The sequence below is a fragment of the Eutrigla gurnardus genome, assembly GCF_963514095.1.
Source record: "Eutrigla gurnardus genome assembly, chromosome: 3".
Lineage (NCBI taxonomy): Eukaryota > Metazoa > Chordata > Actinopteri > Perciformes > Triglidae > Eutrigla > Eutrigla gurnardus.
Window position 1 is genome coordinate 21806269 of NC_139917.1, and position 20864 is coordinate 21827132.

A 20864-nucleotide genomic window follows, 5' to 3' on the forward strand; every position below is an offset into this window, starting at 1 on the left:
CTTGAGAGCTTCATTTCTCTGATTAGGTTTATTGCGGTCGCAGCGATGGCGAGCGGAGACGTTGCATTGTCGTGGGTTTGTTTACCGTTCAGACAGAACGGGAGAAAAAAGGGGGGGGAAAGCTGGATCAGAACAAAGACACGGTTCATGGACTAGCATGACTAATGGAGGATTGAAAGGCCTTTATGAAAGTTGAATGAACCAAGGACACACAGGGGAGGATACTCAGATATCTGCTGATTTAAAAAAGAAATTAAGAATAGAAGCAGTGCTTTGAAATAATATACGATATCAAACTCTGTTGGTGTCCACACAGACATTCACTGTGCCTTGTCATCACTATCACTGGATTAAACGTCCCGAATGCTGCAGCCAGAGAGCTGTTTGCTTGTGGATCCAGGGGTTGTTGGCCTGGAGGGCTTTGGCAGGGATGCAGGATTTTCCGGGGGGCTACAGTCCCCAGAACAGATGAGAAACTTCTCATGGCCGTCAATTTGGTCAATAATGATTTTTGCACCCAGTGACTCTGAGGTCTCCTCCACAGCTCTCGGGTACAGCAGCGTGTCTCACCAAACAGCGATACGCCACCAAACTGAAGCAACTTAATTAAGTCACACAAACAAGAAAAGCCCTCAAGTGTTCGATAAAAATAATATGCTTTGTCTAAAAATAGGAAAGTCCCGAAGCTAAGGCCCCGTTTGGCTCTTTGAATGCGTGTCTGCGGGTGAAAACGGCTGAGGGAAGGTGTCAATGCTGAGTTTCATACGTGAACACTGGCTGTATGACATGATATTGCTAAAAAAAAAAGGGTCTTCCGTCACTATATCGGTGCTGTATATGATATTTCCCCTTTCTCACGCTGAGAGGATGTGACTCATCGCAGGGATTTGAAAGTGGTCTGCGCGTTTAGATGGCGTGCGGCCGGCGGGACCCTTCGCCCCCTCAACCCCATCTTGAGCATGTGGTGTCACGCGATCGCCGATCCCATGGTCGCAACTGGAACCGAAACATCGACCCTGATTGTGTAGTGTTCGGTCGCTGCTTTGATGTCTCCCAGCACGAGAGAAGAAGTACAGGAGGACCAGTATTTACGTCTGGCCTTCAGGGGAGACGTGGTTGAAAAAACAGTGGATGTAGGTGCCTGACTTCTCTGCCGGTGGACGTCTGCTGACTCACCCTGTGCTTGTGTGTGTTTGCAGACGTGCCAAACTACGGCTGTACTTGGAGCAGCTGAAGAAGCTGGTGCCTTTGGGTCCAGACACCACGAGACACACCACACTGAGCTTGCTGAAAAGGGCCAAGATGCACATCAAGGTATTAAAACACACACACAAACAACAGGTCACGTTGTTTTTTCTTTTTGTGTTTGATAAGGCTTTTGTTTCACAGACAATACACAAGCATTCTGATAAGAACCTGTGCTGGTTCCGCCTTGATAACTTCAGGATATGTTGCTTTTTGTCTATATTTTTAGCATTGTGGATTTTATTTATTTGGTTTCTGAACTGTTTGTCAGACAAAAACACTGAAAAAGTAAAATAACTGTTAGTCAGGTCTTGTGTAGTCGATGAAACTTTTCTTTAAAAAGTCCAGTTTTTGTCGTGAGCACCAAAACCACATGCTGCTTCTTCTTCCTCGTTTCCCCTTTGCCTCCTTTAAGTGCAATATTCTTTTGTTAATCTTTCAATCAGAGCGGTTCAGAAACTGTCCCATAAAAAGCTCCAGAGACGGAAAGGAAAACAAATATGTCAACAAAGTGGAATACACAAGATGTTCCGTGGCTGATCTGTAGATATGTATATAATTGGACGTTCGGTTCGTTTATGGTCAACTCCTCCTCCTCCTCGGTTCACTAACGGTTGCAGATCACACACAAGATACCTTTAAAAAAAAATGCTTTAAAACACTCAAGTGTTTTAGGACGCGCTGTACTCGGCTTGCTGTTTACAAGCAGCAACAACACTGTGGTTGGTGGAAAATCCAGACGTAGCGAGTTTTAACCCTTCATTTCCTGTTTCTCATGCATGTCCCGTCAGCGTCGTGCATTCTCGCGTCTCATAGGTTCGACTTGGCTCCGATTCACCACGAGAAACCTTCACATGCAAATAAGTGCAGAGCTCTTATCCCAGGTTGAGTCACACTTTGACATGTATGGCAGAGGTGTGATTTTGGTTTCATGAGCTTTACCCATACAATTTGTATGCGACTGCAGGAATCCACATTCTTGCAAAGATACACCGTATCCAACGTCAATAAAATAATATATAATAAAATTAAATGAGAAATATTAAAATAATACAGTGATCACAATTAGAGGAAAACCTTCTATTGAAGCCCCAGCAGCAGGATAGCAGTGAAAAGGTCAATACTTGTCCTCGTATATTACTGTACATTTAAAGAATAGAGGTTATTTAATACAGGTAAAGAACAGAAAATACTATAAAAGACATTTTGCTGAGTCAGACTTTGAGGACACTAAGATAACAGACATTTTTAACAACTACTGTTTACGAACACAACACATACATTGAATATAAATGTCAATATTTATTTAAATGCGGTATTATTGTGTGACCCTGAAAGGTCACAGTCGCATTACTTATGCTGAACTCCTTTTGCAAGGAAAGAAAAAGTAGTCCCAGAATGACCTTTTAGGCATTATTTGAACGCTGACAGAGACGATGTGTATAGAGTGAAAGGAGAGATGGCAATGTTTATGTCCAGCCAGCATTACCATTGATTTTTTTGGCATTTATGTGTCTTCTGCAGAAGCTGGAGGAGCAGGACAGGAAGGCTTTAAACACGAAGGAGCAGCTGCAGAGAGAGCACCGCTACCTCAAACGCCGCCTGGAGCAGCTTTCTGTGTCCGGATCCGTTGAGCGCATCCGCACCGACAGCATGGGCTCCACCATCTCCACCGACTCTGAGCAAGGTACGCCGGCGGCACCGGGGGACTCGCTTGCTATAGGATCAAAAATCAGCGTTTTTTTTTCTGGGAGTTTGAATTCTCCCGTCAGTGACGACTAGCTGGTTAAGCAGTTAGTTTTTCCTACGAAGGCGTGACCTGTGCCCTGTACCTCCGCCCGTGATCGGCTTACCGAGCCAATCCAATCAGGCAACAGCCGCCAACCAATCGGATGCAGAGTAGGATGGGTCAAGCCTTGGCCATAGTCGCATTCATGATTTAGCATTGACACTGTATACCCTGAAGCCACGCTCTGTTTGCAAATAACTGCTCAACACAACACCAGTAGTGCTTCCACCTGCATGTAAACCCGGTCAGGCTGTTTGCCTTCCCCTCCCTGGCCACTGATAAACTCTGAGCCGCAAAGCCATCCACCTGAAAATCCACTTGATGATTAGCCTCGGCCTTGTTTGAAGGTGATGCCCCTGGGGTCGAAGGTTAACACCTCAGAATGCAGATAAAGAAGTCCAGCTTTCTTCTTTAGCTACTGGCGGCGGGATTGTTGGGTACAGGACGCCCTCTGTGCAACATCCTTGTCCTGAAAACATATCGAGGCGTGACCCAAAACCTGAGGTGCTTAGCGAACCGTGACTTTTGTGTACCGTTTTACCCCGAACAAAAATACCAACGTAATCTGCTGTCCTCTGAGGTCAGCTTAGGTTGTTTGAATGTCATTATCCTGACAGCCCAGTCCATCTCATGAGACCTGAGGTGGCAGTATACTTAGAAGTGGAATAAGGCACAGGGGGGGGGGGCTACTTTCTGAAATCCGACATCACGCCTCTGCAGCGTCTGGCCAGGTGTGCCAAGGTGAGAAAGTTGGCAGGGTGTTCGCTTTTCATCTTACACTGTCAACCTCATGATTTAGGAGAGACGGTTTATAAATGTGTGCTGTCAGCCCCATTTTAAAAAGCTTCATCGCGTCTCTCTGATGTTGTTCAACACTTTTTCCTTTCAACGGCGTATGATGTCGGGGTTTTTTTTCATCCTTAAAGGCCCAATCTCCTCTGAAATGCTTAGTTTGTTATTAATCCTGGATGAGGTTCACACACATGCCTTTGTTTATCAGTGGATGGGAATTAACTCCGGGAACACAAAGATCTGCCTGTTTACCTAGACTTTAATGGCTGCCTAAATCTGGGTTTAATCCACAAGCGCTGCAGGCCCCCTAATAAATATGCCCACAGTTGGGTGAAAATAAACAGTTTCCCCTCATTGCATCTGTTTTCAAACGTGCCAGAAATAACCATGTGTATTTTCTTTTTTGCATGCAGAGGTGGACATCGAGGGCATGGAGTTCACTCCCGTCGAGGCGGACAGCGTGGACAGCATCAGCGACGGCGAGGAGGAGGAGGAGGGGGAGGAGGAGGAGGAGGACCACTACAGCCTCCAGAGCAGCTCCAGCGACACCAGCTACACAGCCACACATTCCCACAGACTGCAGCCGCACCACTGTTAGAAAGCCGCCGGCCCTCCATCTCGCAATCAGCCTCCTCGCCCATCAAACCCCCCATCCCCCCACCCCCAACCCGCTACTGACCCTACCTCACCTTACTGTATCCTGCCTGAACCTGCCCCCCCCCCCCCCCAACTGCCCTTACAGCCCCCTACTTAGTGTTGCAGTAGGCTCGTAGAGAGCAGAGCAGAGTTTGTGGTTTTAAAGGGGACTTATGTAGTGTGGTGGGCAGCTTTGACTTGTTATTCAGGATTTTGTAAAGTGTGTGTGTGTGTGTGTGTGTGTGTTTCAAGATCAAGTAAGCGAGTTTAACAAAGGTCAAAAACAAAAGCGTTGTGTCGCCTCCATTAGGCAATAATACACAAGACGAGGCGTGTGATGTAAAAAGGTACAGCACTTCTGTTTCTTCTGCAATATTTGCAACATTGAAACTTATTTACATCACAATGTGTCTTCCCTTTTACACAATGAGATTTACAAGAGTAGCTGTTGCAGAAGCCCTGCACGTACCTTGGAATTTGAGATTTGACTGCTGAGAAATGGACAATGGTTAAAGGAGTGGTTTGACATTTTTGGGAAATATATTCATTTGCTTTTGCGCCGAGCCATTTCCAGTCTTCGTACGAAGCTAAGGCTAACCGACTCTTAGCCGTAGCTTCGTACTTATAGAATGGAATAGAATTACTTTATGGATCCCAGGCTGGGGAATTATTTACACTCTGTACAACTATAACATAAATATAAAAACAAGATATATACAGTGTAAAAGTGGTATCGGTGTAGCAAATATTTTTTCCTAAAAATGTGAAACTATTCTTTTAAATGTTCCACTTATTAGGATGTGCTTCTGCAGCCTAAAACACGGCGTTTTCAGCATCTACTTCTGAACACAAAGTCTTTGTCAAACTGAAAAAGTGACAGAGCTGTAGCCGAGAAGGACGAATGGATACAGACGTAGCTGTGTTACTGTCCAAACCCCAACGTCCCCCTCTGGGTGGGTTGCCAAACCACTACTCCACACTACTGACCACTACACTATACCACCCGATGGTGTGGATGGAGTACTTTTGTCAATTAAGAGAAAGTTGTTGCCTCATAACTAAAAAAACTCCATTCCTCAAAGATTGATTCAAATCTTGTGATTCCCTCTCAGTAGCGAGTTGATGTAGCAATAAACACGAGACACGGGTGCTTCCTCTGAGTGTTTAACTGATTCTGGAGGACCATGAGGTGTCATGGGAGACTTTTTACCTTTTTACCCTGTAGATGGCCAGTGGGTGCTTAAAGGGGGGCGGACCTGCAGAAAAAGGGGCAGTTCTCCTTTTTCTTTCTCACTAATGGTTCCTTCTCTGTGCTCACGGCGCCTTATATACCCAGAATTAGCATTTCTCTACAGCTCTGTTACTTTTTCAAGCAGTGTTTGTGTGTGTCTGGATTTTTTTTTTTTCTGTTTAACAAGTCAAAAGCTGTTCATGTGGAGGAAAAAATATTTAATGAAAAAAAAAAAGGGCCAGCTCTAATGATTTGTTCTCTGTAGAGGCATTCATTTAAGCTAACTTAGCTAACTAATCACATTCAGATGAACTTCTAATTTCTATAACAAAGCTATATTTGTATCTTATTTTCTCTCCGCTATCTGTTAGTTATTTCTGGAGCTTCTTGTCACTGCTGAAGACCAATATAGATGAAATTCTTCTATAACTTGTCTGTAACTTATGCACAATAGTCACTATTGACGGAGGAGGCGCTTCTGTTGCTCTCTGACCATTTAATAATCATTAGGCCTCTGGTTTCTGGCAGTCTTTAGAGCTTGGCGTCCCAACACTTAAAAAAAAAAAAAAAAAAAAAAAAAAAAGGCCAGTCCACCATAGCAGGTCTGAAACAAAAACACGACAAAAAACAACAACAAAAGACTCAAGAAAACAAAAAACTTGCATACAAAAGAAGCTACTTGTCACTTTAAGTGATATTAGCCAGTGTAGTTTATATTTCTTGTATTACATTTTGTATTATATTTTCCTAAATGTTCTCTTGTAATGAAAAGACAAAAAAGAGTGAGTATATCGATCTATATATAAATATAAATAAATGTATATATATATATATATATATAAATATATGAGAGACAGACGGACATGAGGTCAGGCTTGTTGAAGGGAGAGTGGGGGCAGGGGAGCGGATACACTGGCCCCTCTCCCTTGGGTGACTCTCCTGCTGTCATTCTGTGCCTTGGTGAGCCTTCGACCTCCCTCATCCCCCCCCCTCCCCTTCCTCCCATCTCCACGCCTTCAGTCCCTACTCAGGTCACCCCCCCCCCCCCCCCCCCCCCCTTCTTCTTCTCTGGTGGGCTGATTCCAACCCTTGCCATGCCAAAACACTTCCATGAGCAAGGGCTACTTGAAGAGAAGACCTCGTTAGAAATGCATTTAAAAAAAAGCCCCTTTGGTCTCTACTGAGCAGCCGCTGTTGCTGTACACCCCGTCTCGGCACTCCCAGACCCTCTTGATGCCCACTCGTCTACCAGTACCGCCTCTGTCGCAGGAAAGAAAAACAAAAAACACACTGGTAAACTCCCATGGCAGCTTCCAGTCGCCCTGAATCACCAAAGGGCTTTAAAACTTCTGGGCTTGAAGCGTGTTTAATTTTTTTTTTTTTTTTTTATGTCATGACTATTATTGTATGTTGGCTATGTGTTTGTTCAATGGGAGTCACTGGGATGGGAGTGATACAAGAATAATCCAATCAATGGCAGCTTAAAGGTGTAATCCTCCGCGCTCCCAGTGGTCCGTCCCAAAAATAGTGTTACCCGTTGATCAGGGGACCTCTTGAGACACAGCAATATTACCATCTTGTGCTTTCTGAGGGAGGGAGGGGTGGGGGGGCAGGGTTTTAAAGACAAGCAGGTGGTTTTGCTTTTTACTCTGTGGTGCATTTTTTATTTTTTTTGGTGACCAACTCTTTATTTTGTTTTGATGACCTCCTATCTGCACTCTCTCCATACACTGCAGGAGGGCAAAAAAAAACTTTTTCAAAAAGCTGTTTTTTTTTCGTTGTTTTTTTTATTTGTCATCAAGAGTTTACATTAATGTCAAAGGATTTGTACATGGCTGTATCAGAATTGTCCTTTTTCAGTTTGTTGGTCGAGCGAACAACATAGCAGACCATGTTAATGGCATAAAGTTATTCTCTTGCACAGAACCTCCCAGAGAAGCAGCAGAAACGGGACAGAGTGAATGGGTTGAGGGCCAGATATGAGATTATTCAGTGGCATCATTGAAAAATGTACATAGCACACGCTCGTGATGGCTTTTAGCGGCCGACTGGACACGGTAGCATTTTGTTTGAATGCTGGATGGATAGTGTTTATGGAAAATCTTTTAATGATGTGCCTTGAAAAAAAAGATATTTTCTTCCACACAAAAAAAGAAGAAAGAAGCAGAGATTAATAATCAACCACAGCTGCTGGTGTTTGAGAAAGGCACCAGAAGATGATACAGCCTTCCTCTTCATTGCAAAAAAAGTAAACATTTATGTCAAGCAGCTGAAGGGGCTCTTCATTGAACTCCTTTTAGGATGAAAGCGACATTTAAGAGTCCTCAGAGCAAGCACAGACAGGGTTTGATATTTGCTTTCATGTTGTTGTTGCACAGAGATTCACTGCGGCGTGTTGGGTTTTCTAAGAGCACAGAAGCGCTGTGGGATATTCGGGGGAAGTCAGCCGGCGGAGACGGACAAAAAAAAAGAGCACAGACGAAGAAACAGTCTGCACAGAAAGCAGGGTCAAGGCTGAGTAACGGTGCTTTTATAAAATCCACACCTTGATTTCCATGAAATATTATTCCTGCCAAATAAATAGTCACTTTTAAACCTTCCATGCTGAATGATTTAGCAAGAGTTCCTTTATGTGATTCCAGACGGAAAGCTTTAACTACTTGTAGGCTTTAGGTCAGCATCCTGCTTTCTGGACCGCCAGCCTTTTATGTCTTTTTTCTCCTTATTTTGCATCTTTACGTTTCTGGGTCTAATAGGTGCAACACAAGAGCATTCTGGTTTATACTCACAAGAACCTAGAGGTTGTAGAGGAGGGCGAGCTGGCTGGGATTTATAGTTGAGAGGGGGAGTTGGTTTGGGCCGACGTACTGTGCAGAGTAGGGAGAGTTCTGTGCCAGAGACCTGTGAATATGTTCCTTATTAGCGGATGTGTAATATGCATTCAGAAGATGTTATATAAGTTCCTTTTTTTGTTGTTGTTTTTGTTTTGTGTGTGCGAGTGTATGTACACGAGTACCTGGTGCTGGCAACATTTTAGCAAACACTTGAAGGTATCGTGTATTCTCTCATTGTAATATAATTAAAATGTTTTATACATAAAAGTTGCTGCAGCCTGGTCATTACCCTGTAAATGATTTATGATGCACTGGATGGGACGACACAATATGTATGTATGGAAGTTATTGTGTGGGGGAGAAACAGAGAAACGTAACAACTCTGTACACAACAAAGCAGCAGGAATATGCAGATACAAATGTTCAAATGTTAAAGAACATCCTGTTTGTGCAGCTGTGAAAGCGATCTGTAGACAGGAATATCAACTAGTTTAAAGGTTAAACTTCACTTGTGGTCACAGATGTAGCAGAGGAAACTTCAAATCAACAAAGAGGCGAAATGAAGTCAATAAATTATCACATTTTATTAAAGCTCAGTTTGACAATGAGAACAGGACAACAAACATGGTTGAAAATGTTCTTCAATGAGTAACAAAAAATATTTAATTCTCCCAATATTTAATTTTTTTTACATATCTTCCTTCCTGGTGGGAATATATCTACATTATCTACACTTAATGCTAAATAATTAGAATTCAAGTCTTGCAGCAGAAAAATCCAGATAATTCCATCTAAATAGGAATGCATTCACTAAAATCTGTACAATAATATATCATCTTTATCACAGCTGCTTCATATCAACAGGCAGGCTGAAATCATCTAAATTAGCTTTTCTAACGCGCCTCAGTCACACATTTAAAGGCTTGTCACATGACATCTGCACACAGATGTGAAAACTTTGCTCAATCTGACTTTTTCACAGAAGTCTCTTGTGATCATCAAAACTTTGCAATGTTACAGAATACGTTGTGTGCCGACACATTGTTTGAGGATGTGTTTGAAAGTGGAAAGTGCAGTCTCAACCTCAGAAAATGTCATGTAAGGAAGACATCATGAGGAAATCTACCACTTATGATAATAATAATAGTTGAATACAGCAGAATAATGGTACTGGATCCCCCATGCAACCCTCATAAAATCATAATCCTTGTCCTTCCTTGCTTAAACTTAATTACAACCACAAAGTCACAGTATAATGATTTGGTCTGATTAGACTGGACCAATAATAAAGACATGTTTCATCATTTTGCATGAAAATATGTTCACAGAATTCAAATAAATAGATGATTTAGGTATATGTAAGACATGCATCTATACCTAACATAGTTAGAGCATTAAAATGGTGCCAGTTTCCACAAAGGCAATGTGTTTGAGACAAAAGCTCTCGACCTGAGGTTTAACGAAGACGGAAGGCTGATAAGATAAAGGATAAAAGTCCAACCGTAGAGAAGAGAGGCTGTTCCATGCGACTTCAGACAACTAACAACGGTCAAGGAGATCCCAGAAAACTTCAGCCCGGTCAAGATGATCGTAAAGGCATCGTGTTGACTTTGTGTCGCCTGAACAACGCTGCACCCGCTGTCCTGTCAGACGTACTGCTGGGGTTTCTGTGGAACGGCAGCAGCTGAAGCCAGGGTTTTGGCCGTCTCCTTGGCCTTCTCTGAAGCGTCCTTCACCGTGTCCCTGAGCAGCCGCTGGGGCGTCTCTCCTGTGAGACAGGACAGAGGACAGAATGAGCCCAACAACAATCTATTTTCTTTAGACCACATAACATTGCTGGATCCATCAAGCGTGTTAAAGTGACGCCTCTTTGTTGTGCAGATACACAGTATGTGACTTTTAAATGAATGTTCCTTGCAGCTTCGCTTTGACACAAAACGACATTTACAGAAAAAGTCCCTGTGGGAGATTCTTGGCACCTGATGCGTGAGAGGAAACACATTACTGCTGTGATACGTTTAAAAGTATAATAATAGGTACAAATATGTTTTCCCCCCCGCAGGCACAAGTTCACAAACACACAGACAAGCTGGAACTTGCTTTTGGTGTTTTGCTGGATATTTACTTCTTCATTGATGAAAGGAAGTTTAATTATAAGAAGAGAGACGGGTGGTCTCATTACTGTGGTTTTCTCACCTCTTATGTCCCGGTCACACTGCGAGGGGATTTTTAGAGAGGCACATCTAACTATAAAGCAAGGAATCTCTGTCTGTCTTTTGCATATCTCGCTTGATTCAAACTGCTCATCTGATCTACTTTGCGCTCAGCGTTTTTATTGGTGGGGACCCAAGGGAGCGCTTTTGTCGCATTTGGTGCAATTTATATTTGCTTAGTTCAATTATAAACGTTTAATAAAGAAGCGACCAGCGCTCTGTTCAGCAGTGGGGGCAGGTTTCGGGTCCCTACATGTCGGCGGTTAAACCGCGGCTCATTGTCTCATGGACTCCTCTTCACTTCCCTGGAGTCAACATGCACAGCTGGCCAACTGGAATCAGAACTCAACTATAGTGTTTTTTTTACTGGTGTAAGACTTGATACAAACTTATAACAACATCACTGCCAGCAAAATACCTTCACTTATTAATTCCATGCTCCATCAAGACCCTAACACGCCTATTTGGAAATAAACCACGACGTGGTGTTTTTCGGGGGCGTAAGTGAGCGCACCAGTAAGAAGAACCTCTCTAACAATGTAATATCGGCTCATTCGCATTGTTTCATAAATGAAGTGTTTTTTATCTATTTGTGCCTGACCTCAATGTGAATACTCAGAATTAAAGGAACAACCAACACAATCACAATACAGCAGAGCAGCGTAGCGCTCGTGTAGATCTGATTTCACACAGTCTGGTGCAGAGGCCCCATATAACTCTGCTGAAAGTGAAAATGCTTGTATGAAAGCAGTTCAAAAGCACCCTCACATTATCACAAAATCTAAGCTTTCCCACTCTCATTTGAAGTGCAGTCTTAAAACAGAGGCGGTAATGTGGTATCTCAAGTGATTTCTCAGACACCACTGGCCTGATTAAATGGTATTTTTATTTATCTCGGTAGCTCAGGATAACATTAGAAGAGCTGGGTGTATTAAGTGTTGTTATTTTCCCAAAAGGTACTGCAATTGCAGCAGGTTTGTGTTTCAGTATTTGAGGGCCTAAAGAGACCCTGATGCCATTTCTTTACCTGCAGGTATTCATCGCTCTCTTTTCTACCGGTCCATGTTTAGCCTCTCGCTCCCTTTGTGTTGCTTAAAATCCTACGTTGAAATAAAACTACATAATTCTTTTTGATCGTTTTAACTTCCTGATAACATCAAGTGTTGATTGTGAGGAAGAACTGATTAATGAGCTGGCGGCTGCAGAACAATACACGGAACTAGAAATACAAAGGCTGGTTGTATTATCATTTAAGGATAAAGTTGACAGATCAATATGATCAATTATAGTCTGTATATAGCCTACTAAAACAATATTCCCATATTGAGATTCATAATTCTTTGTTTTTGTTATTCTAAAAATGCACACCAAAATACATTTTTTACCTGATCGAACAAGTTGATTGTTTTACTGAGAGGGTTAATTATGAGGACCAGTTTCTCTGAAAAACTAATTTCAGAGTTTTGCATCAGCTTTTACTCTGGGACTTGCTTGCAAGTTGATGAGCGCAGCAATGCTAATTCACTGAATTAAAGGAGTCATCACCTGGTTTTATACGTATCCAGCCCCCCTTGGATCGCTTTGGATCAATTCGTAAAACTTATTAGAAAAAAAAAAAAATAATTTAATCAAACATTGAGCTTGTTCTGACCCTTTTTCGTACCGCGATTTTATCACGCGAGATTACGCGCGAGGTTTTGACTGGTCCGGATGTGCATTGTATAATATGTAATGAGGCGCGCGTTGATTCGCCGCAGGAAGGACAGAGCCGGGGGGGCTTGCCTGCATGCAGACTCCAAAACATAATGGCGGCGCTTCGGCGATTTCAGGTAGCGGACGGGGCGGGGTTGGGTGGTGAAAGAGGGGTGGGCTTATGCAAGTAGCCGCCACGGTGACGTCACCGAAGGCGCAGAATCAAAATCTCGTGCTTTAGGAATGCACACCCTTGTGTGCTATTCCTGTTCGGAAAAAGAGCAGAAGCGAAAAAACGGCGCCACTTTCAAACTCCAGCCTTTCAGGCAAGTTTCAACTGAGGTCAAACACAGATATGCATGTTTTAACAAGAGAAATTGCGATTTCCAGGTGATGACTCCTTTAACTAAATGAATTCCCAGCAAGACATCAGAAGAAGGCTGCTGAGCTAAATATTAACCATGTGGACCTATGAGATGCGCATTGTATCCATCCAACAGTCGATCTCATCTATAAAGGCAGTAAATAAAACGCATGAACTTCAGTTCAACACCCAGATCAGCTGAGAGAATAGGAACACCCGGGTGCGTGGTCTTCCTGGTCTATGTAGAGGGGACACATTCATATTTAAAACTTCAAATATAATTCAGCAGAATCGTGACTAAAAAATAAAAATGAAGAGATTGTGATTTGAAAACAACGTAAAACAACAAACACCACAATATCGATCATAGGGCTCCGTTTTCAAAACAAAAATGAAATGGGCGACTAAACTACAAACTACATATTTCTATAGATATAGAATACAGATCAACTTTCTACTGGGAGTTTCTGACTACTCAAGACAAAATAAATGAATCTGCCTACGAAGCACACAAGGCGGGGCAGCCACTAGCTCAGCTACACAGTCTACTGTGTGAGGCTCATGTATGGCATCATCTGCCAACCCTGGACATACCCGGGGATGGCAGATGGATGCCCCACTGCTAACGTACTTACCACCACGCTCAGCCGTATTCCAATGCCTGCAGTGCCATCAACAAAGGGGCAGTGGGACAGAATCACAATAATGGGAGAATGTCCATTCAGACAACAGGATGCTGCATCAGCATGGCACAGTATGAAGCACAGCACAAACCTCCCTCGTCAGGGCCCGCTGCCCAGCAAGGCAATGCCCTCGTCATCTGATAGCTTCCAGTATATGATCATTGAGTTTCAATGGTTCCCTTTACGATATTAAGAGCACATAGCAGCCATATTCTGATGCCTTCCCCCTACTTGTCTCTCAGGGGACAGGCTTTTTATGGGCCTTTCATACGTCCTGCCCCACACTATTTGCTTTTAAGAGAACCGACGGTCTCAACTGTTTTGGTCGGAGTCTAAATTCAGTCCAAGCTGTTTGTCACTGTGGTTACCATGGTTTCATATCCCTCTGCAGTCACTTTGTATTTCTAAGCAACAACAAGGACCTTTAAGGTTGCTTTAATGAACCTGTTTCTACATGTAGGGGCAACTATCGAGGCAATGCTGACAACTTTCCAATAACCAGAGTAATTATTGCTTCAAACGTGGGAGGGTAAACGACGTTAACATTTCAATGTCTCGGGCGAGCAACTTTAGTTTTTATTTTCACCGGATTCATGAAAACACAGCATGAAGATGTTTATCCATGTATGCAAAGTATAGAAACTGTATAAATCCAACCATAAGTAAGTAAAATAGTGAACGACGTGCCGCAGTCCAACGTTTGTAAGAAAGAACTTACTTCTCATACAAAGTTTCTCCTCTCCACAAAGTTAAAAATAAACCATTTGGTTTCCCTCTTCTCTTTCCCGTGTACGTACCCTGTAAGTTGGACAGTGCGTATTCCAGCCCTTTCATGGCCTTCACCTGGTTGCTCTTGAATCGGGCCAATCCAAACTCCTGGGAAAAGACAGGAAATGGCTTTATATGGGAGACATAGCTTAGCTAACAGTCCTCTCTATACTTGTATCTGGGGATATCAAAGCAAGCCTGACACATCTCATTATAAGAACTTCAGGTTGACATATTTTTGGTGATACTACGACTTACAAATCAAACTAAGGCCTTGAAAACAGGATTCTGTAGATTATACTATAAGATAAAACTAATTGAAGTATTCACTTAAATGGAAGCTTAAATATATATTTCTACACAAGATGGATAAAAGTAGATATTTTTCAATGGGTCAAGTGTCGTTTCATAATATCTTTTATCTATTAAAGCTCAATAAATTGATATCTGATTTATGTAGAGAACATAATGGCTCTTTTCAAAGAAAAAAGAAATAATATGGTGAACATTGACATTCAGAATAGTTTAATATTCCCTGAACGAAGAAGGTAGAAGTACCTGAATCGGTCTGGAAAAGCCGTAAACATTTGAGGAGATCCACGCCTCCCGTTTCAGCTGGGTGCTGGCTGGCTGCTCCGCTGAGTCTTGAAAAATACAACGCTCTTCAACTGACTGACGTTGGTGAAGAGAAAAGTGATAGCAAATTAGGACAGAGCTGTGTAACTCAGCTCAGGAACAGAAGCATAATGTTGTGCTCTTTTGAGCTTTTTTTATTAGGTTTAATTAGATTACATTTTAATGAATAATATATCGAGTCCAGCAAACAGTTGCTTAGTTACACATTCAGCAGCAATTATGGATCAACATTATCATCATTTGAAGTCATGTTTCTGACCAATATTCACTCACTTTTGGCGTAGTCTCCACCATCTCCTGAGGTAAATCTATAAATCATATAATAGATACTGTAGCTGCTAAATGCTCCACTATGTTTACCAGCTGACCGTGTCCATCTGCTGTTTAGTGCTGAACAGGTATAATGGTTTTATGAGAAATGCTGCTGAGACCACAGAGCTTAACCATGAGCTGAAACTAAATATAAAGCTCCGTAAAGCCAAGGGAAGCTGCGGATTCAGGTGATACTTCTTCACTACAAGCAACAGCTTCCACATACTGAGTATTAGAGATTTGTCTCAGTAGGTCAATACTTATTTAAACATTTCTTAAAGACTTGTGTGAAATTTGCTGCAAACAAATGTAACACCAAAGCAACACAATGACAGAGAATCAGACACCTCACCATGAGAGTTGTATGGTTGAGGTTCCAGGTGTAGGTGGTCAGGCTCCTCTTGACGGGGTCCACGATGGAGTCCTCGATGATGTACACACAGCGAGACATGCCGGTAGGGAAGAGACGCTCCGCCCAGCGAGGCAGCCGATTGGTCTTCATCAACAGGCGCCTGGAGAGGAGCCGGTGGTCCGCTGTCACCTCCCGGTACACAACATCCTCTGTGAGAACATGGGTGCTGATGGATGCAAAAACATCATTAGGTTGGGCTGTACTAATAGTCAGTTGGCCATATGCAGTATATATACACTGAAATAATCATTCTGCCTGTTCATACTGTTGACATATTGACAGTCAATATGATAAAAAAGATTCCTGCAGATTCCTCCAAAACTACGATATCTTCAAAGCTGTGCTGACTCTTGACACCCACCATCTCCTTTATTATGAGCATCTCTGATAAAATACTGACCATTAAATATTACAATACCTGAATGGGTTAGGGTACCTCTGCCAAAAAGCAGAGACAACGTGGTCCCACGTACTCCTGATGTCTGTGTTGTTAGAGAAATACTTGACCATTCTTCTCTTGCTGATCTACAGGATGGCCCGAATCCCGAACCCTGAGGTCCCTGGCGACTACACAAGACAATGAAAACTTGGGTGCTGACTCCATCCAAAACCTGGCACAGTCCTGTAGAGAACATAAAGAGCATTATTACACAATCGTACCGCGGTAGATATCTATATCTCAGTATCTCTAGTTTTCTGAACTGATTTACACAAATGTTTTCTTTATCATGATATCTATCAGTATCATAACGTTAAATGATTCATATTGTGACGCAGGATTGTGGTCATATCTCTCACTCCTGCTGCATATTCAACAATAGATGTATGAAACCAGCTCTCTTTTTATATTGATTTTGTACATCATTGCTGCAATAATTATTCCAACATTCTCTATACACTCATACAGTTTTGCAATAACTGTATATACAGTAACAACCATACCAAAGACCTGGCATGTACACACAGCTTGTTCTGCATTGTTGTCTATGTACTATATTTTCACATCTACTTACTTGTATATTTCTATTTTTCCTTATTAATATAGTTTACTTCAGAATGTAATTGGTCCTGAAGAGTTCCTAATTAACTGACAGTGTAGCCTGTTTTTGTGTTGTAGTTCAGACTGTTTCACATCGTTATTACGCATCCTCTTATTACAGCTCAATAATATGAGGTTATGACATGTTTATAGCTTGGTGGCTAATGCTATAGAAAACAATATGTTAAGTTCCTTTGACAGCTAACAGCTAGTTAGCTTCTAAAAGCGGATTACTTAACATCGGCATACTGTCGTTTGATATCTAACGGTTATAGAGAGACCGAGCGACCGTTTATATATTAATGGTTTTACAGCTAGTTTACGACAGCTAACTTAGCGTCACTGTGACAATAACTCAACCAATGTTGATTAAGTTTAGCTAACCTTAACGCTAAGTGGAGAGTAAATCTCCGCTCCTGGCTACCAGGAAACAAGAGGAATCTTACCTGAAGTCACGGCTAATTAAATATTAGGCGAATAAATATCCGCCGAGTGCCTGCTGGCTGTGCATTCAGCTCACAAATTACAACACCAGCTATTTACATCCATTATCCTACATGTGACAGAACCAACAGGGCAGTGAAGCCGCTAGGTCGGACCAGTGGTGCCTCGTCGTCTTCTTCCTTGTTTAATAGCGGGCTACAAACCAGCGTGAAAGGTGCATACTGCCACCTACTGGACCAGAGTGTACTTGACTTTCAAGCGTTTTTCCTCTGGATATTTGACACATCTCAATCAAGTGCAGAATTACCATGGTGGTGCCACCGTGGTATCATGGTTAAAGATACTGAAAGTCACTGTTTATCCTCAACAACTTTTTGGGTTTTTAGGAGTGGTGAAATCCAAAATGTGAAATGTTAATGTAAACACATATTATGAAGGGGGAGAGGTGCTGCAGTCAGAAATAATCAAAATAAAGCAAAAGCCATTTTTTAACAGTGCACTTCAGCTACTTTAAATTGCAATTCCGTGAAGTTGGGGAGACTTGTAGGAGAGCCAGAGAGAAACGCCAACACCAAACCTAGTTTGTAACACAGGCCAGATAGAAATGTGCAGGCTGGAAGTCCCTTTAAAGGCCCTGCTGCTCTTGCATCCTGATCTCCCTTGTGGTCTTTGCCACATACAACTGGGCATGAAAACTATTAAATTGTTGACAAGAGGCTACTAATGCAATTTGTCATTATGCTGATCACTTAAGTGTAGCTCACACCTGTAAATATATACATATTGTATGGCATGATGAATATGTCATAAAGAGAGAACTCTGATTGAATCAAGGTAGGCAACTTGTGAAATAACCTGAGAGACTACCTGTAATACTTTTCTGCTTCTGACACATTTAGTCAAAACCAAAATGATTCAGAGAGTTTTAATTTCAATATGAAATTGAAAGAAAAGTCGCACGTCACACATGCTCCTCCGGCCCAGTAGGTGTCGCACAAGAATTGGTCGAACTCTTCCACCTGTGACACGCTTCCGCTTATTCTTCTTCGTCTGCATGCAAAGGGTAGTGTCCTCCATGGTGTCATTGTAGGTCTGTGTTGAGGTTGAATATCCAGAAATAAACAATGTCTGGGTACACACCAGACGAGAAGCTCCGTGTTGAGCAGATTGCAACGCTCCGGAGGAAGTGGCTGAAGGACCAGGAGCTCAGCCCGAGGGAGCCCGTGATACAGGCTAAACCTCCCGGCGCCGTCGCCAAGTTCTGGTCCGGCTTTCTGGAGCCCAAGAGCCTGTGGAGACTTTACGTGAGTCCCGATACACAAACGCTAGCTAGCTAGCTAGCAAAACAACCACCGATGGTGACATTTCACAAGCAACAGTAAACAAACTGAAGTGTTAACGCAGTGTAACTGTCCGTTTTATAAAAGCCAACGTATTTAACGTCAGCTCCAATGTAGCTAAATGTTAATTCGCCTCCAACGTGTTGTAACAGCTAACTCAACTTACTGCTTTCTATCATGACAAGCTCGTTATTATTTCGACCTTTGCGCTTATTGTATTAGATTCATCATTTAACTATCTAGTATGGAGGTATTTTTTATCAGTATTTCATGTTCTCCAGTGACTTCTTAGAAGGAAAGAAACATTAGCGAAAAATAAGCGCAGCCATTTTTTTTACAAGCAAGTGTCTTTGTTATTAAATTAAATATAAACCAGAGAGCGATGTTGGAAGCCTGCTGAATTGTTCACTGAGAAAATTATATCAATATCCTTGGGGCCATTTTATGTCTCATCAGAAATCCACAATGCTACACTTATTCTAATTACATTTCTCACCTACTCGTAGTGGAAGAGCCAGCTCCAGCCTGTTTTGAAGTATGCATTGTGTGTTTGAATCAGTCAGAATAAACGGTGATTTATTATGTCCTTCTATCTATAATAATGTGTGTATCTTCTTACAGACCTACAAAGCATACAGAGGTGGAGTTTTCACATTAACACGACTCTTGATACCGGCTTGGATCGTTCACTACTGTGTGAAATACCATGTTGCTGTAAGTCGACACAAATGTTTGACGTTATTTGTGATATGAGGAAACAAATATGAAGTAGAATAGAGATGCATTAAATGTTACGAATGTGGTACATATCTGGTGAACAGTATTGTTTGACCAGATATGCATGAATCCTGTAATGTGCTATATTTAGGCATACAATTGTGTGAATGCTGACATTTCTGAACAGCCTCAGATTGGTTGATATTTATTTTGTGTATGCCCACTATGTACATGTACATTCCTACATAATGACACATGTTAACTATCTAAAGTGTTATTTGATTCTTTAGGTAGCATACAACAGGGTAACTTGCAAAATAGAATGAAGGACATGCAGCATCATCTTTATTCCATCTTCTATCATATTCCTCTCTTGCGTTTGACAAACAAGGGTACCATAAACCATCACATGCATCACATTCTGAATGCATGCATGTGTCAGCAAACTATAATAACAATGTCATTGTCGCCCACAGGAAAGACCGTATGGCATTGTGGAATTGAAACCCAAGCTGTTCCCTGTAAGTGCGACTAATTTATTAATTCTACCATTGAACCTTTGTTCTTTCTATAATCACAACAACCGTAATTGTATTTTTTTGTACATACAGTTGCATGTTAGCTTTTTTTTTTTTACCAGCCATAGTAAGATCCGCTTTGGTTTGTCTGTTTTTGTGTTCAGGGTGACACCATTCTGGAGACTGGTGAAGTTGTTCCAGACCTCCCTGAGACCCATGGCCATCACTGAAGTTGAAATATTTCAATACTTTTCCGTTGTAAAAACTGTGTATATGCCAATAAAATATTAAAAAGTAATTTATGAGTCATTGCAAGTTAATGTAAATAGTGACAGATTGCAGTGGAGATTATTAATGAATGTTTTGATGCTTCCACGAGTGAGAGCCTCTAGTATTTTCCAGTTTGGTGCCAGATCACATTGGTTTAAAGAAAAGAAATGTAAATTTTGCCATAGTAGGGTAGCAGTGAGCTGTAAATGGCATTTTGATAACATGACTTCACTTGTTTGATGCGTCTCCTTTTGAAGCAGGATAATCGGATGGGGATGTAATTTAAGGGGAAAGAATTCAAATTCCAAAAAACTGATAATTGATATCAGTTGAAAGGAGAACATTTGTGGAGAGTTGTATGTGGGATGCAAAATAAACACATTGTAACCACTAAAGATATGCTTGATTTATATCAAGTGCAGCCTAATGTACATAAAATATTATAATCAAGGCCATCAATGGAACGGCAGCCATCTACCTTCAAACACTGGTCAAACCACACGCCCCGACGCAAGCACTTCTACTACTACGCTCAGCAAAGGCCCGACTCTTCTCTGTTCTGCCCCCCCCCCCCCCCCCCCCCGTATCAACACTTGTTTCTATTTTTTCGCTCTTACTTTATCGACAATGATATCTTGTGGTTTCTTTCTTTTGAGAAATGTACTTATTGTAAGTCACTTTGGACAAAGTGGACAAAAATGCCCGAAATCTAAATATTATTCTGTTAACTATCGGCCGGAAGTGTGCTTCTTATGGGTTTTAGAACGTATACTGTGTAATAGCTATTAGCAGTAAAAATGTAGGACATTTTTTAAAAATATGAATTGATAATGTGTGTAGAGACTCCTTTTATTTTGGTAGTTCTTCGAAACCCAATTACGACGCTTTTATTGTGAACGGCGGAAGTGGCTTGCAGCTTGAATTTTAAA

The 20864-nt window shown here is 41.8% G+C and overlaps 3 protein-coding genes across 7 annotated transcripts in view; 2 read left to right on the forward strand and 1 right to left on the reverse strand.

Moving 5' to 3' along the window:
* Nucleotides 1-8794, forward strand: part of mxd4 (MAX dimerization protein 4) — a 122762-nt gene extending 113968 nt beyond the window's left edge. For all 3 annotated transcript variants that reach the window (XM_084040699.1, XM_084040700.1, XM_084040701.1), the window contains 3 exons: nt 1200-1314; nt 2770-2932; nt 4240-8794. In XM_084040699.1, the coding sequence (XP_083896825.1) occupies nt 1200-1314; nt 2770-2932; nt 4240-4424 (463 nt within the window). In that variant the 3' untranslated portion in view covers nt 4425-8794. The remainder of the gene's footprint in view (nt 1-1199; nt 1315-2769; nt 2933-4239) is intronic.
* A 310-nt stretch (nt 8795-9104) lies between these two features.
* Nucleotides 9105-17253, reverse strand: LOC311010524 (PRELI domain-containing protein 1, mitochondrial-like). 3 transcript variants are annotated; one of them, XM_084005048.1, is made up of 7 exons: nt 17093-17252; nt 16026-16229; nt 15548-15773; nt 14806-14919; nt 14277-14355; nt 13432-13457; nt 9105-10295 (listed from the first exon to the last, which is right to left on the reverse strand). In XM_084005048.1, exons 2-7 carry the CDS (start codon nt 16115-16117, stop codon nt 10260-10262), a joined length of 573 nt encoding a protein of 190 aa, XP_083861174.1. In that variant the 5' UTR covers nt 16118-16229; nt 17093-17252; the 3' UTR covers nt 9105-10259. The 3 variants fall into 3 exon arrangements, with proteins under 3 accessions (XP_083861174.1, XP_083861172.1, XP_083861173.1); XM_084005046.1 differs by lacking the exon at nt 13432-13457 and having other exon boundaries at nt 9108-10295; XM_084005047.1 differs by lacking the exon at nt 9105-10295 and having other exon boundaries at nt 11113-13457; nt 17093-17253.
* Nucleotides 17254-18123: 870 nt separating this feature from the next.
* ndufb6 (NADH:ubiquinone oxidoreductase subunit B) lies at nt 18124-19961 on the forward strand. The gene is made up of 4 exons (XM_084005293.1): nt 18124-18394; nt 19052-19144; nt 19624-19668; nt 19830-19961. Exons 1-4 carry the CDS (start codon nt 18215-18217, stop codon nt 19893-19895), a joined length of 384 nt encoding a protein of 127 aa, XP_083861419.1. The 5' UTR covers nt 18124-18214; the 3' UTR covers nt 19896-19961.
* Nucleotides 19962-20864: the final 903 nt, after the last annotated feature.